This window comes from Cheilinus undulatus, linkage group 22 (assembly GCF_018320785.1).
Source record: "Cheilinus undulatus linkage group 22, ASM1832078v1, whole genome shotgun sequence".
Taxonomy (NCBI): domain Eukaryota; kingdom Metazoa; phylum Chordata; class Actinopteri; order Labriformes; family Labridae; genus Cheilinus; species Cheilinus undulatus.
Genome location: NC_054886.1, coordinates 26,739,138 through 26,756,877, shown reverse-complemented (window position 1 = coordinate 26,756,877; position 17,740 = coordinate 26,739,138). Strand labels below are relative to the sequence as shown.

Here is a 17,740-nt window from a genome sequence, read left to right as displayed (position 1 = left end):
CGCTAGAGTGACGATCCTCAGAGTGAGGAGGCTGCTGTGTGTGACCTCTCAAACTGTGACTGAAACCACAAATCTGGCACTGCGTACATAAAAAATACATCAAAACGGAGATAATGTTGTCCTGCTTGTGTCAAACCAGTAATCAGAGCAATGGAGTGTTCTCTTTCAGCATGAGATGAACAACTGTCACAGCAACACCACTAACTCCTCCATTAACTTTAATGGGATATTTTGGCTGAAATTTCAGTTTGACAACAGAAGAAGGGACTCATTCATGCTAAATATTTATACTTTAATGTGTGTTTTAAGGACTGACGTTTTTAAGGCCAGGACTACATTTATATGTCTGTATTGGCTAGAATGAATTTGTAAATATCAGCATATTGGCAAAAAAGAAACATTTAATAAAGACTTAGACACCGATGTGTGGCCATAAATAGATTTTGAGGCCACATATTGGCACAGATGTTTGTGCAATCTATGTGACTTTCAGGATGTTGAAACATACATTATTATGAAACTTGAGCATCAAGAATTGGGAAGTCATATCATACTGTAAATGTGTAAACTGAGCCTCTCTGGAAGAGTGGCTCAGCTGAAGGCTACAGTCTGCTGACCTGTAAACTGACACTGTGCTAAACTGAAACCATCTATTGTCACAAGGAGCTGACATGGAGTATCAACATGACTGTTTCAGTATGTTTCCATCCGTTATGATTCATGGAAATTTTCAGGGGAGTTTTAACAGGCTGGCTGTTAATTTTACTGATCTTTGCTTAGATTTTGTCTGGTTTTCACCTCGATTCAACTTTTGTCTTCAAGATTTATTTTAAATTTTATGCCTTTTAATGTGATAGAAAGAGGGGGTGACATGCAGAAAAGCAGCCACTGGCTGAATTTGAACCCAGGCGGCCCATGTTTGTAGGCCACTGACGCCCCTGTCTGGATCTTTTTCTAAAAAGAATAATTGGTCTTTGGGGGAACAAGCCCATAAAGCTTTTCTCAAACAAAAGCTCTTCTTGAGCTTTTAATTTGCATTACAGGGATGATGAAAGAAATGATAAAACATTAGAAGTTATCTATTTTAATTGGCTATGGAAATCTGCCTCTGTATCTGCAAACTGTTCCATGTGCAAGTAATTAAACAGTAGTTAGCTTATCTACTAAACGATGCTCTATGACATCAATGATCTGATTCTTCTGTGTGCATTTAGCTTGGTAATTTATAGGTGTGTGCATTCATGCATGTAATAATACACCCCTCATTATTGTGTTATCTTGGCATATATCATCTATCATCACTATGCTAATGTAAGGGGAGCTAAGATTACTTTAAATTCACTGCTGTACATTCACTGATGGTGTCATAAAAGTGTCTCAGATGTTTGTAAAGAAAAAGCATTTCTTTAAACTGCTTTCATTATCCGGCAAGCGTTTTCTTTTTCTCTGGTTTGCAAATATAAAAAGAGGTTTTGTTGTCACAGAAGCGAGTTCCTTATCAGCCCACGATTTGACTCCAGAATTAATTTCCATTGACAGTTGGGGCTGGCTCTGTGAAAGCGGTGTCCGTTTTTAGAAACCGAGCGGCAGGGGCACAGAAAACATGTTGCACCATCAAGAGAAACTGCTCTTTTAACTTGGCTTGATTCAGAGTGACTCGACCCTGGTCTGCAGTCACTGAATGAGTCCAAAGGCCCTGAGCTCTTTTATCACATTTAGTTGTGCTGAGGAACTGGAGCTGCACGGGCACTCGTGCCTGAAGCTTTACTCCTTGTGCTTTGAGTTGCCTGTTCTCACAGTTCGCTTTAATGCATTTGACCCATCTAACAGCCCACAGCTTGTGGCTCTTTATATTAAGACAATGCAATGATGGCCGACAGTGTGTTAAAGCAACAGGATGGAACTTTTTTACCAAAGCCTCACCAGACCCTGCATGGACACGTGAGGACATTACCTTTTGGTTTTCCTAAAACATAGCAATAATTTCTGCTAGTATAATTTCTGAGATAATAGTCCTAAATCTCCATGAAGATGAAGTCATTTGCTTCAAACATTTGGAAATTTTGCTCTTTGGGTATTTTAGGGAATTTGCTAGGAAATTTTCAAGTATTGTCCTTTGAAATTTTGTTGGTATGTTTGTTTACTTTGGAGAGTTTTAGATGGAAACTTGCTCTGACCTTTTTCTTTCTTTCTTTTCTGTTATTTTCATGGAAATTCTGGAATTGTTTTTGTAAATCTTTTGGGAATTTGATTGTGAATTCTGGGGGGTTTCCTTTGAAATTTTGTAAAGAATTTTCATGTAAATTAGGAAATGTGTTTGGATGTTTCCATAATTTTCTTGGAATTTTAGAGAATACATTTGTAAATTTTGGGGAATTTTTTTGCAGAGATATTTTTGGAAAAATTCCCTGAGATTTTTTAGGAATTTACATACATTTTTTTGGCATGAATTTTTATTGGGATGTTAAGGCCTTAGGGTAAAACTTCACTGAAAGATCTGAGAAATACTTAAAGACAGTTTCTAAGGGAAAACATGTTTTTTTTTCTTTTTTTTCCCCTTTTATTTACATTTTCATGGAAACTTGGGAAATGTATTTTTAAATATTTTTTGAAAATTTTAAAGGGCATTTTTAACATTTTTTGGGAATCTTTTTTCAAAAGATATTTCAGTGAAATTGGTTGAAAATTTCCAAGAATTTACGAGGAAATTTGAGGGGAAAATATTGGGATGTTCAGGACTTATGATAAAACTTTCATTGAAGGTTTTGGGGAAAACTTGCTGAGATTTTTTGTTTGTTTGGTGCTTTTGTTTTTGCATTTTCATGGAAATTTGGGAAATGTATTTGTACATTTTTGGGAATTTGATTGGTATTTTTTGGGCGGGATGGGGGCTTCGACATTGTTGGGAATTTTCATGGAAATGTAAGGGAATGTATTTGGATGTTTCCATCATTTTCATGGAATTTTGGCCATTTTATTTTATTTTTGGGGGAATTTTTTGCAAAGATATTACAGGGGAATTTTCTTGAAAATTTTCAGGAATTTAAATGGGATTTTTGGGAGACATTTATATTGCAATGGACAGGCCTTGTTTATATTTTGGGGGAATTTGATTGGGAATGTTTGAAATTCTTAGAACTTTTCATGGTTATTTCTAAAATGACTGTTCAACGACGGGTTATCAGGTCCTACTTTCCCAAATAAGTGGGATTAACTGAAAAATGAATTCCATATAAAAGCTGGGGTCTCAGGAGGTTAAAATAATTGCTCCAAATGTAATTAGTGTGATAACTTTCATCAGCTAGAATTGTGGTTCTCCCATTTCTACAGAGCACCTTTTATTTTTTTAGCACAGTAGTACGTTATAAAACTTCCACGTGAATCAGAATCATTTTTGGTTTGGATACAGTCGTGAAATTGAAGGAATTTTTAATAAATGTAACTGTCAGCAGTGTTTGTTGGAGCGCAGCAGGGTTCAGTTTACTGCAGTTATTATGTGCTGAATGAGACTGTGGGGGAATTTGTGAAGGAAGGAAAAGCCTCCAGGAGTAACTCATCTACTCTTATGACACTGAGACTCATGTCTGCATTTCATTAAAACATATTAGATAAGCTACATGTATGTACTCGTAAATATAGTCCTCATACAGTCTGTCACAGACATGCGGTCCTCATAAATACACACAAACCGATACACACATACACTTACCTCAACATGGACCTGTTTGTCTTAACTTAAAAATGTATTTAAATCATTTTAACCTTTGAGCAGCCTAGTGTATTGTTTTTAATTCGAAGTCCTTGGAGACGTCACAAAAACATCATCTCCAGATAGACTATAAACCAGCGATGATGCAGACGCTCAGGGGGATCCACCAGTTTGTGTATGAGAGCGGGAAGACCAGATTAAGGAGCTCGGTGTGATCATCGGGGATAATCACCAGCCACAACACACAAACACAACACACATATTTCATCTTCTCTTATCTCTCCTCCCGCCTTTACTCCCCTACCAGCGTTTCACCACATCCTCGCCTCTTTAGTTTCTTTGTCTCCTCCTTCCTCCCTTCCCTTCTCATCCTTTCCCTTTCTCCTTTCCTTCCTTATCTTGAATTCCTTCAATCTCCCCTTTCCTTTTTCCTCTCCCAGTCCTTTTTTAGTGATGAATTACATATAGATGGAGTTAGGGCGTTGAGCCACACCAGCTAGCTATGCTATGTACTTTTTTTTTTTTTAGCCCTATGCAAGGCTGCCCATAAGGGGGGAAAAGGGGGAGCCCAGCCAAATAGGGGGCCCATGGAAGACAGCAAAGTCATGGTCCATTTAAAGTTTATCTGTGATAACCATATTCTATTTTTTAACCTGAATAATAACCACTCCTATCAAAGCTACAGAAAGCTAACTTTATTTATTTATGCTGTAGCACTATATAGCCTTTTCTAAAAAGTTAACCCATTTTCTTAAAGCATAATTACCTTCTTTTGGTAACAGTGAGGATGGGCACATTGGCAAAACCATGGCTAAAGAAATATCAGACTATAATGAAGCTGTGGTGTGCACAAACATCAGGAGGCTAGAGAATAAAGTAGGACTCGTAACGACTTTAAGGTTACAAATATTTAAATCATTGTGTTAAAGAGGCAAAAAAGCTGAAAATTGGCAAAAAATAAAAGTGGCAAAAATGGGTTGAAATAGGCAAAGATGGATTAATATTGGCAGAAAATAGTGAAAGTGGCAAAAAAAAGGTTAATCCAGGCAGAAAAGTGTTAAAATGGGCAAAAAGGGGCAAAAACGGGCAGCTAAATTTATGTAAAGGAGTTAAACAGAGCAAAAACAGGCCAAAATTGGCCTACAAGTGGCAAAAAATGGTTAAAAGAGGCATAAATGGGTCAAAAAAGTTTTTTTTGTGGATTTCTATGGATGAATTTACTATCAATAAAAATAAGTTAGGGATGTGAAGATTAGTCGAGTTAACCGCGATTACTTAAAGTCCATAATTAGTGCACTAATATTTTTACATCGCGATTAATCGCATGATTTATTGTCATTCTCAAAACACTTTAGTTACGTCTCATTTCACTTTTAAAACCTCTCAGACAACTCAGTGGACAAGTCGGACATCGTTGTGTACCTGTTTAATGATCTCTTATTTCATTTTCAGTCCATAACAAGTTCATTTTTCTGTGGTTAAGTATCAAAGCAGGTCTGAACCTAAACAGGAAGTCAGTTACCCCTAGTTCAAAACAGTGGATAACTCCAAAATGACATGAAAACAGTTTTAAATGCAAAATAGTGGAAGTTTGAAATGCAGTTAAAAGGGTGCAATTATTCACAATCAACTACTGAGATTATCGCGATTAATCGCATGCTTTATTGTCATTCTCAACACACTTTGGTTTTGTCTCATTTCACAGCTCACTGAAAAAGTCAGAAATTGAGTACCGTTGGAATTATCTCTTATTTTTATATTTAATCTATAGCAAGTTCATTTTCCTGTGGTTGTCTGTGTTTTTATCTTCAGTCTACCTCTGAAAGTAGGTCAGAACGCAAACAGGAAGTCGAGCACACATGGCTCAAGCTAGAAAAATCCAAAATGACATGAAAACTGTTTTAAATGCAAAATAGTGGAATTTGAAGATGCTGTAAAAAGAGTGCGATTAATCACGATTAATTACAGAAATCATGAGATTAATTGCGATTCAAAATTTTAATGTTTTGACAGCCCTAAAATCAATTTCTGTCTCGAGTAACAACAGTAAATCAAAAAACATCTCCTGAACCAGTGAGTCCTCGTTATTTACCGATCAACAGCTGATGGACGCCTCCAGCGCTTATGGAGGTCACCTGTCCCTTCTTTTCTCTCCTGTCATCTATCCTCGTCTCCTTTCCTCTTCCCTTGCCTCCTCTTTCATGCCTGCATTAATCGTTTCTTTTTTCCTCTCCTCTTTCATCTCTTCTTTCCGTACTCCAAGCACTTCTTTATATCAATGCTTTGCTTTTCTTCAGTGTCAAAAATAAAACCTTTTGATTTGTCACTGTCAGTGTTAAACCCGCGACAAAAGGGACGTCCTGCTAATCACATCTGAACTTTCCACCTCTCATTCCAGCATCCATCCCTCTCTGACCGTGAGACTTATCCCTTCACTGTCAGCCTGTGTATGTGAGGATTATGCAGCATCAGAGCCAGATTTGGTCCGTATGCTCCGAGGCAATCACCCCCCCCTCCTCGTCTACCCGTCCCCCACTCCCCCCCCTCCACCAGCAGCAGCAGATTATGTGTCCTTCACTGCGCAGACCTCACAGGCAGACGCCAAAAACGGGATGATATTCCAAAAACGCATTAACACACAAACATCAAATGAGTCTAAACTTGAAGAAAAAAATGTGTGTTAGAGCGCTGGAATGTGTGTCTGTGTGTCGCTGTGTGCAGTAAGTGTGCCTCTCTCCCCATCTGTCTGTTTAAAGTACGACAGTTACATTAAATTCTCTCTGCCTGTGTTTTTGTGCATATCACTGCTCTGTGTGAGTGTCTATTAATAAATGCACAGAGGTACATGAGACAGGATGTGGTCGCCATGGTGCAAGGTCCTCCCACGCCTTGTTCTGAAACTGTCTGTGTGCACGAGCGAGTGTCTATGTGGTCAGAGTCGGCATGTTTGTGCATGACAGATGAAGCAAGCCGCTCCTTTTTTTCAAACGAGCCACACTGCTGTTGCCTTTTCTTGCAAGATTTGATAGAAATTCTTTTTAAGTGAAGTTGTCAAGGACAGAGAGGTGACACAAACCCACGTATACACACATATACACAACATACACAAACACACACCTGACTCGACTTCTGTTCGATTTAACAGAGGATAAAATGGCCAGGTGAAAGGAGTGATAAGTTCTACTTTTTATTATCTGTGTGTGTCTTTGTGTTCGTGTTTGTATCCTTACATTTCCCAAGCTCAAGGTTGTTTCGAAAGTCAGGCTGTTACCAAGGCAACCCAACGTGCCTTTGCATCAGCAAGTTTGAATGTCAGAAAGCAAAAAGAAACGAATCAAATCTGTGGGATTAAAGACATCTCCTGACTCTGAGTCAGCTTTTATTTACAATGCTCTACAGAGCTGTGAAAAAGTATTTGCCCCCTGCTGATTTCTCTTTTTCTGCAAATTTGTTGCACTTTAATGTTTCGGGTCATCCAACTAAATTTTAATTTAAGACATTTCAGGGCTCTGGGACCCTCTTTAGAACCTGTCTGACAAAGCAAAGTAGGCCAACAGATCTTTGGGACTCCAGTAAACCACAATGAGAGCCATTGCCCACAAAGAAGGAAAACTAACCACAATAGTGAACCTTCCCAGGAGTTCCAGGCCTACTAAAATTACTCCAAAAACGCATTGATGTCTCATCCAGGAAGTCACAAACAACCCAAAACAAAAAGCAAGCATTTTTGATAACTGACAATGAGTCTTTCACATCACTGTGGAGGAATTTTGTCCCACTCTTCTTTGCAGAATTGTTCTTATTCAGCCACATTGGGGGGTTTTAGGACCATTTTTAAAGCCTGTCTGAAAAAGTGAAGTAGGCTAAAAGATCTTTTGGACTCCAGCAAACCACAGTGAGAGCCACTGCCCACAAAGAAGGAAAATTAGGAACAGTATCGTACCTTCCCAGGAGTGGCTGGCCTACCAAAATTACTCCAAGAGTGTATCATCAACTCATCCAGGAGGTCACAGAAGAACCCAGAATAAGTTGTTCACAACACTGTGGAGGAATTTTGTTCAGCTACATTGAAGGGTTTTAGGACCCTCTGTAGAACCTGTCTGACAAAGTGAAGTAGGATGTGGAGGAATTCTGACCCACTCTTCTTTGCTGAATTGTTTTAATTCAGACACACTGGAGGGTTTTCGAGCATAAACGACCTGTTTAAGATCATGTCACAGCACCTCAAACAGATTGAAGCCCAGACTTTGTCTAGGCCGATCCAAAACCTTCATTAAGTTTTCAAGCCGTTCAAAGGTGGACTAGCTGGTTGTTCTTGATTATTGTCCTGCTGCATAACCCAAGTCCTGTTGAGCTTGAGGCCAAAAAGTGATGGCCAGACATTCCTCTCCAGGATTTTCCAGTAGAGAGCCGAATTCATGTAGGACTTTTCCACTGTGTGACTTTTGGCAGTGCAGATCCAAACCACGCTGTGCTGATTTACTTTTCCATCACCAGTTTGACCACTCCAGGGTTGGCTGAGCTGAGCTCAGAATAGTCCTGCTCTGGAGCAGGTCCTAAGTGCGCCTGCCTCACCCCCAAGTGCCATGGTGATGTCACAGCAGTTTGTCACCATTCAGGGTTTCGGGGTCCATAGAATATTTCCTTTGTGTGTTTTTGGTCAGCAGTGGTTTTGGCCCTGGAGCTCTCCCATGGATGCTGTTGTTGCCCAGTCTCTTTCTTATTGTTGAATCATGAACTCTGACCTTAACTGAGTCAGGTGAGGCCTGCAGGCCTTTAGATGTTGTTCTGGGTTCTTTTCTGACCTCCTGGGTGAGTTGTTGATGCGCTCTTGGAGTCATTTTGGTAGGCCGGCCACTGCTGGGATGGTTCACCACTGTTAAAGTTTTTTCTATTTGTGGTAATGGCTCTCACCGTGGTTTTCTGGAGTCTCAAAGCTTTAGAAATGTCTTTGCAACCCTTTTCAGACTGATAGATGTTAATGTGTGACATATATGCAAAAACAAAACAAAAAACCTCTTCTACCTCTCAGCTGTAGAACACAGGGGTCCCAGGTTTTAGTTTTCATCAACTAAAATTACTAAGAGTAGAACTGACTAAAATGTGACTTAAGCTAATGAACAATTCATCATTAAGACCAAGAATTGAACTGAAAATAGCTTTAGAAACTAGCACCGTCTTGTGTTTTAAACTCCACCCTAGTCGTGTTTCAGGCCATGGAAAATCACATAAAACCCACAGGAACATGGGAGTTTTAAGGATAGGGATGGATTTCCACCAGGGGAACCTAGAGCCAGCTTCTATTTTTAAACCTGCAGACATCTTGGAGGCTGTGAAGTGTTAAAACAGTGCCAAATCTGTCAGATACAACTGACTGCACTGCTCTTTTTCCTCTTCTCCTACACTTAAATCACCACTTTTAGTTTCTATCCAAAACCCCCCCATTTCATTTCTGCCTTGCTGTTTCACTTTCCTTGCACCCTGTCACCTTTCCTCCTCTCTGTTCTCCCACCCACATCTCTTTCTCAGCCTGCCATCTGCTGGAGAAAACTAATAACTGCAGCTTTTTTAAAGACACCTCGGCTGATGACATTGAGGGAGCTTCATTTGGCATTCTGAAGGTGTGTGTAGGGATGGTGCAGCCTCCTGATTACAAAACCACGGCCATGTTTGAGGGGTCAGTGGGTTCATCATCTGCAACGACAAGCGTCTGTTTGTTCTAATTAGTTCTGGCAAAGACGCACCCGAAGGTGTCGGCGTGTCGCTGCTGTTTCTAGTAACTCATGAATAACCAGCTGCTGTTTAGGAACTCGTGCTTCATATCAAAGAGTTTGATTGAATTTTAAGATGACCCATCTTCAGAAACAATAACACAAAAGACAAAAAATGACTTAAAATGACTGATATATTTTATCTTCTTGTGAAAAGTCTTGTTTATGCTGTGCACATTTATAGTCATGTTAGATTAGCCCAGATCATAGAAGCGGTCCACAGTGCATACTACTGCAATCCACATTTAGACTTGTTTCGGTGCTGCAAATCCTTATCTTTAATTTTAACTTCTTACCCCAAGTTTTGAAGAAAAAAATGACACTCACATATACCTTCATTGATGATATGTTCTCCATAAATCTGTTTATATTAATTGCAATTAGTAGTCTCTTCCCACAAAGTTGGAAGCACAGGATTATCCAGTACATCTTGGTGTGCAGAAGCATTAAGATTGGCCTTCACTGGAGATAATGGGACCAGCCCAGACCCTGAAAAACAGCCCCATACCATCAGGCAGGGCCACAGATTTGGCTGGGCCCTTGAGAAACCCAGAGAATGGGCCTTCCCCAGCTGTGATTAGGGTTGGCTGTCATTTATTTTTATTTAATATCGGTGCTAAATCAATACTTTATATATGGTGCCAAATTTAACGGCGCCTGTATTGATACTTTTGAGAGGAAAAAGTTTGTTGAAAGTCAGCACTAGAATAAAAGCTGTCTGGGTATCTGAAATGAATTGTGAAATGTCTTTCTATATTTAAAATGCCAATAAAAATGAAATAAGAAAAGTTAACCGGTGCAACCTAGCACAGAAATCACACAAGTGCCATTTCTTGCCTATCATTTGGGGCGGCAGCGGGTCGCATTGGGGTGGCGTTTTGATATCTGTGGGGAAATTTCATCTGGTAGATATCAGATGTGTTGGTACTTGTACCGTATCGGTACCAGATTTAGATTTACTCATCCTTAAGTGTGATTTGTTGATGGTATCAATTCATGTGTGGTCGATCAGTAGCGTCGCTGCTAGCAAGCCTCCTGGCTAACAGTAGCTTCATTTTGGAGCTGAAAAGTGTGGCGGACTGTTGTTGGGTTCCTATGTTGAAATTATTTTCCTTGTGCCTCTTTTAAAGCCCTTTTAATCACTTTATCCCCACTGTTATTGTCGAATTTTTTTTCATACATTTTGTGCAATTTTTCAGCTCTAGTTACTCATTTTTGCCACTTTAAACTAGAGGTGGGAATCTTTAGGCATCTCATGATTTGATTACAATTCATAGGGCTACAATTTGATTCTTAATCAATTATTGATGCATGTTGATGCACTTGGGTTTTTTTTTTTACATTTCTATTGTTGTCACTGTGTCAAACACAATAAAAAAACAAGACATCTGTATTTAGAAAAATAGAGATAAATGAAATGTCCACTATCCTCTAATGAAAGATGTGAGTAAATTGAAAATTCTAAAATTGCACTGAACCAAAGGTAGCAGTGTTCATTTCTTGTAACATTTCTGAAATTACGGACATTAAAAATTTCCTTTTTCACAGATAAACAAACGTTTTGTTCCTGCTGTTCTACAGTATTAAATATTCAAATTACTAACTATTATCGATTATTGGGTATTTACAAATCGATTCAGAATCTTCCACCTCCACATCAGGATGCATCTAAGTATTGATTTTTTCTCCCACCTCCACTTTAAACCATTTTTGCCATATTTTAACCCTTTCCGTCTATTTTTTGCCACTTTTAAATCCCCTTTCACCACATTTTCCACCAATTTCTGCTACTTTTTAGCCATTTTTGCCACTTTAAAACCCTTTCCACCACTTTCTGACCTGTTTTTGCCATTTTACATCTATTGTTTCCCCAGTTGACCCCATTTTTGCCACTTTTTCCTCTTCTACAGAATTTTAACACTTTTTAACCAATTTTGACACCATTTACTATTGTCATGCACATTTTTTTACCTGTTTTTGCCATTTTGCCTTTTTCATGTTTTTCTGCCAGTCTTTTAGCCCATTTCTGCTACTCTTAAAATTCCATTTTGCCACCTTTTCCAACCATTTTGGACACTTTTATCCCAATTCTATTATGTTTGAGAAAATGGGTTCATATTTATAAGAAGGCTATATACTAAAAAGTGTTGCTTTGATAAGAGTTGTAATTATTCTGATAAAGAAATGGTTATCACAGTTCAGCGTTATAATTGACCATAAGTTTGCTGAGGTGCAAATTCTCCCAATTTGGCTGTGGCCCGAAAGCATCTTCCTATTCATGGCTGAGTTGCTGTTGTTCCTAAACGCTTCCACTTTCTAATGATATCCCTTGTAGTTGACTAACAAATGCATGTCAGGGGAATCAGGTTTATTTTAGTGCAGCTGAATGAGTTACAGACCAGTGTTGATTGTAGGGTTAGAGTTAGGGAAAATGTTGTTTCTGCAAGTTAGTGATGGGAACATTGTAATATAAATGACATGTTAAAATCCTTAAATGATGATGGCATTTCTTCTTATTTTTCTTCCTTGCTCATTTGCTCCTCTTTTTCTTGTATTTATTTCAGTAAAGTTAATCAAATTAACAAGAAATCCCATTTGCTTTTGACCAAAAATTCAATTTTCGCCTCCAGAGGAACACTTAAAAATCCAGCTGGCACTTAATTATGCTTTAAAAACCCAGCTCCCATCATGTTCAGCTCTGTCTTTTTCCACAGTGCATGTTTTCATCTTCCTATTTGTCCCATAAGGGCCACCGTTCCCTTACAATATGTCTAGACAGAGTTAACATGATTATCAGAGTCGTTTCACTTGAATAACTCTGATAAATGAGTCATTAGCAGCACTAAAGAAGCTCTTTGACCTGATTCTGGAGATGATTTTACCACAGGTGATTTTGGATGGAAGAAAAATATGCCAGTTTGGGGAGAAAGAAGTAATTTCGGAAATGAAAAACAAGATTAAAAACACCAAAGGGAATTAGAATAGAGATAGAGAGCTTCATGAGTCTGCAGGGAACAGCATGTTTCTGCTCATTAACGACAGAACGATACACCGACTGGCAGACAGCATGCACACACGCTCACATCACTGTAATTCGCCTCGGCAGGTGAGACGCTGATCTGCCTCTGACAGCATGTAGGCAGCAAACATGAACGTACAGAGCCAGGACAGCTCATCCAGGTTAGTAAGACATGAGTTTGTTGATCACTGACGTCTCCTCCTCTTTTCAGGAAAGTATGATATCATTAACCTCCCCGTCAGTGTCTGAGTGTTTTTATTTTAATTTCAAGCCCTGATTCAGCGCTAACACAGTTGCAGAAAACACTGTGGCTACATAGATCCAAGTCTGTGTGCTCTTATTTCCAATCAAACCGGTTTTTCCAGTTCTATTTATAGCCTCAAGGAAGTAGGCGTGTTCTTACCTTGACACACATGCATACTCAAACACAGACACACTGCGCCTCTCAGGTTTGAGTCATGTGACCTGGGGGGATGAGCTTACTTTCAAGTGCTGTCTTATCTCCAGGTTGTGTGCTTGTCAGGGTTGCCAGGTTTGCTTACTATAAGTCAGTTTTGTCATGTTTTTCTGCAAAGTCGCTCAGTTTGTTTACATGCAGTTAGAAAAAGTTGTGTAAGTCTGAACAGAACTGGTCTAATAAAGCATGTAAACATGATAATTTGACTGAAATGGTGCTAAATAAGATTTCTCAGAGGCGGACCAAAGCACTTAGATAATGCTGTTTTTTTGTTTGTTTGTTTGTTTTTTTTTTTTTAGTATTTTAGACTTTCCATATACCATGTTAAATAAGGGGTTCCCAACCCCTCCAGGACCCACTTAAAATAACTGAATATCGATTCCAATTGTTTTAATTGGCATAATAGACCTACATTCACTTGTTTTTGCAAAAGATCCAACACTATACATTATTATTCAGGGCCACTTTTCTGGAAAGAAAGATGTCATTTAACTTGAACCAAAACTAAGATATTTTGAGATTAGTAAGTTTTGAATAGACAGTTGCATGGGGAAAAAAGTTATTCCCTATGGAGCTGTTTTCCTTCACAATTCCTGCAGTTAAAAGCCTAAAAAAGATACTTTTACTGTGAATAATAAATAAGGAAGTCCTTGTAATTTTAGCCAAGAATCATCACATTATCATTATCATCTGGACTTCAACATTTCTTTAAACTTGGGTTATCCAACCATTGTTTTCCGTTTGGTTTCTCGTAACTTTTTGACTTAACAGTGTTGTAAATTCTTCACTTTAAAACCTGAATTTTTTTAGTTTATAAGGTCAAAATTTAAGCATTTTTAAAATTAGATATGTTGTGTTTTTTTCTTGTAAATATATGACTTCTTAAACTTAAAATTCTGAGTTTGTTTCTTGTAAATTAGCAACTTTATAATCCTACAAAAGCTGATTTTATCACAAATAAGCCAACTTTTTTCTCAAATACTTTTTAATCTATGGGGCATCCCATAGAAAACGGCAGTTGTACATTATGTTTCTAATTATGATTTTTGAAAAATACATGCACATCTAATTTTGACAACTTCATAGCAGATAAGACCCCAACCAAGGTTGTTATAGTCAGCTAAAACTAACAAAATAAGTAAAACTAAAATTCAAAAATCATTTTAGTTAACCTAAACTAAATAAAAAGCAAGCTTGATCAAATAAACGAAAAATAAAACTGTATACTGTGCTTACAAAACTAACTAAAATGAAATAAAAATGGAGACGAAATATCCTTAGTTTTAGTCTTTGACACAACCATACTGACTGGCACCAACACACAAGTCTGGAGAGTGTGAAATTGCCTGATCTGATTGGTTAAGACTTCACACAGAGGTAGTTTTATGTCTGGAGTTGTAATCAAACATCATCATTAAATAAATAAAATGATAAGTGAAGAGAAGCCTGTTTTAATTAGTTTTTAAAAATGTATGACGCTTACTCAGCCCGACATTTCTCCGTAAAAAACGAAAACTAATAAAAACTAAACTAAAACGAAGCATTTTTGCAAAATAAAAACTAAACTAAACCAACAAACCAGCTCTCAAAAACTGAAAAACTGAAATCGAACACAGAAAGTAAAAATGAAATGAAAAAACCCTCCAAAACTATTGTAACCTTGGCCCCAACTCTTCCAAGCTCTTTGGCGTCTGTAAAGGAAATATACGCTAAAACTGCCAAAATTAAATTGGATCAAACTTAAGTTTGGGGTAAGGTGACGGGTTAAGGTGAGGATTAGGACACCAAAAGTTAAAAACTAGACCTAAAAAATGTAACTACAAAACATTCGATAAACAGTCTGCTTACAGGAAAAAAAGCTGTCCTACATGAAAAACATGCTAACCCAGCAAGTGTAGCTCACATCGCTCTGTTAGCAGTATAAGCTACATAGCTAACGTAGCTATGTTGTTAAGCTAGGCTCACAAAACAGCTATGTAATCTACTTAGGTATTCTCTCTACATAGCTACATTAGCGTTAGCTGTGAAGCTCATGTTGCTAAAGCTAACTTAACTACACTGGCTTGTGTAGTAACATTAATTAGATTGCTAGCATAGCTATGTTAGCTTTGGAATTGAACAGCCTAAATGTTAAGCATCAAGGTTCAGGGTTAAAACAGTAATTCCTTAACCTGGGGGTTTAAATGTAGCCACTGCATCCTGATATTACTGTCATGAAAAAATCTGTAGTATAATGTGCATGTTTAGGATAAATGCCTCAAAGACGTGGGTGTCTATTTCCAGCAGCAGCACCACTGCCTGTTTGAAAATGCAATGGCACTGTGTGATATATAAACACCAGAATTCTTCTTTGCAGGGGTAAATCAGTTGAGAAATTGAGAAATAAAAACAGCTCGACTACAGTATTGAGTTGTCTGCTAAGTAGTCATCAAAATAACCAAAGGTACCTGATCATCCTGTCTGACAGAGCAGCCAAACAAGATCCTGACACTGAGGCCAAAGATAAAAAGACAAATACTGGACTCAGTCTGCTTCTTTAAGACCTCTTTTCATAAACATTGCTTGTTTTAACAAAATCTGGCAACACAAGTAAAATGACACACACATAAAGAGAGAGGAGGTGTTTCTTTACAAACACCTGAAAGGGGGCGGGTCCACCTGACAAGGTGAGATTGAGAGGGAGGAAGTGGAGTTGCATTGTTGGAGGTTTGAAAGTGGAGCTACAACTCAGCCTGGGTGTGGAAGAGAGCAAAACACAAGAAGAATTTAAGGAATTTTGTCTGGAAACTCTTAAAAAAGGAGATTTAATCATTTTTAAGAAGATAAAGAAGGAGAAAAAGATGATTGGAGAATGCTCTCCATAGCTTCATAGCTCCATAGCTCTCCACTTAACACCTGTGAGCGTCACTGAGCCACAGGAGTAACTTTGACTATCCTCACATATCTGAGACTAACAGCTGGCCATGCCGGGGTTGTGTCGGCCCAGCGGGTGCTGCATGGTACCCCTGCTGTTCCGCTGTGAGGGAGGGGAGCTAGGCGACGACGACCAGCTCAGCCACGAGGACCAACTGGAATCCACCAATCACTATGAGAAGCTACCGCAGAGTTGCCATGTGGAGGAGGTCAGTGTGACAGACTTCTAGAAAGGATAGCTTTTGTAGAAAATGACCCTTGTTTGAAGGTTGTTTGTTGCTTTCACACTGCTGATTGATTTCTGGTTTTAATCAGACAAATTTGGAAAGCACACAGGCAGGTCCAGTAACAGATGTGCTGTGGTTTTGTGTGGTTTGAGTTTGTTTTAAATGGCAAATCCTGAGATCACACTTGTCTGCGAGGTCTCATGTTTATATTTTTGCATTTTGTTTGCCTGTCAGTGAAAGTGAAATCATTTTGGTTTGCATCCATTAAGTGTTTTTCATTTTGCTACTTTAATCCACTTCACAAAGATTTAAATTGTCAAAAAAGGAAAAATGCCACAATGTATCACACTTTTAACAGTTTAAAACCAAAAGACTCACCTTATGTCATCATAAACCAGTAAAATGCTACAACTTAGAGACTGTAATCAACAAATAACAGAAAGTTTCTCTTTAAAACTAAATGAAGCCATATATTTATTGTTAAATTAAGTGGTATATATCTTTAAATTGACTTTTTATTTCAACTTTAATTTATTTCCTCATCATTTATCACCTCCAGTGTAAATTGGCCTTCTTATAAGCAAATATAACTCAAACATTATGAAGTTAAGACTGATTTAATGGGGACCTTTTTCTCCTTAGGCCTGTAGTTATGGCTTTAATATTGCTTCCAGCATTGAAACACATTACACTGGAGAAGCAGCATCTATCTGCAAGAGCCACTCATTGTGAATTTTGTACCTTTTTACAGGCATATCTAGCCATATCTTTGGACATGGAATTGAAGGAATGAAGCCTAGCGTTAGTACATGCAGGACATACAGTACGTCGAACTGTGATCAGCTGACGGCCAGCTGATCCTAATTATCGCCTCCCAGCTTCCAGAGCCAAACAGAGCTCTTTCTGTCAACACAGCAGTGTATTTAAATTATCCCTGCTTGCATTAACCCTGATGCACCATGCTGCTTAGCTTAACCTCCTCCACCCCAGCCTCCTCCTTTATAGCATAAAGCTCATTGCAACCTCATTCAGATTCATGCTACTGTGAATTAACTGCTTTTGAACTAATTTTATTTTCTTCAATATGCATAAATCAGCCAATCTTAATTTTTATAGCATTTTTCATACAAAATAATGACGTTTTGAGTAGTCAGACAACTAGAAAAGCTAGACTTAAAAGGACTACATGAGCCCAAGTCCATTTACCAAGTCCATTTTATACCATGAGTAATGAATTCTGAGAGAACAGGAACTTGTCTACTGAGGAAACGCCACCTTAAAATGTAAAAGTGGAAACACTGGAGGTTAGGCTGAAAGGTGAAATCAAAGAAACATAAAATGAAATTAAAATGAAATGAAAACAGAACAAAAAGATACTAAAATAAGAATAAAAACATTAAAAGATAGCTCGACAAATTATGGTAAGAGGATAAAAGACGATCATGACAGTCAAAACATAGGGAGATTGAAGCTAAAACACTTAAAGTATGATCTAAAATTTAGTTAAGGCCAGGCTAACAGGGTAGGTCTTGAGTTTGCTTTTAACAACATTAACATTAGGTATGGCCCACAGGTCTTCAGGTAAGCTGTTCTATAGACAGGGGACGTAGTATTTTAAAGACCCCCACCGAATGTTTTAGTTCT

General features: G+C 38.2%; 1 protein-coding gene across 3 annotated transcripts in view; it reads left to right on the top strand.

Moving 5' to 3' along the window:
* si:dkey-172j4.3 (diacylglycerol kinase eta) overlaps positions 1-17,740 on the top strand; it is a 117,535-nt gene that overhangs the window by 45,169 nt on the left and 54,626 nt on the right. Inside the window, exon 1 of one of the 3 annotated variants that reach the window (XM_041779315.1) lies at positions 15,754-16,078. The exons of the other annotated variants lie outside the window; for them this stretch is intronic. Coding sequence (XP_041635249.1) covers positions 15,920-16,078 — 159 coding nt within the window. The 5' untranslated portion in view covers positions 15,754-15,919. Of the gene's footprint in view, positions 1-15,753; positions 16,079-17,740 lie in introns of those variants that run through there. 3 annotated transcript variants of the gene reach the window in all.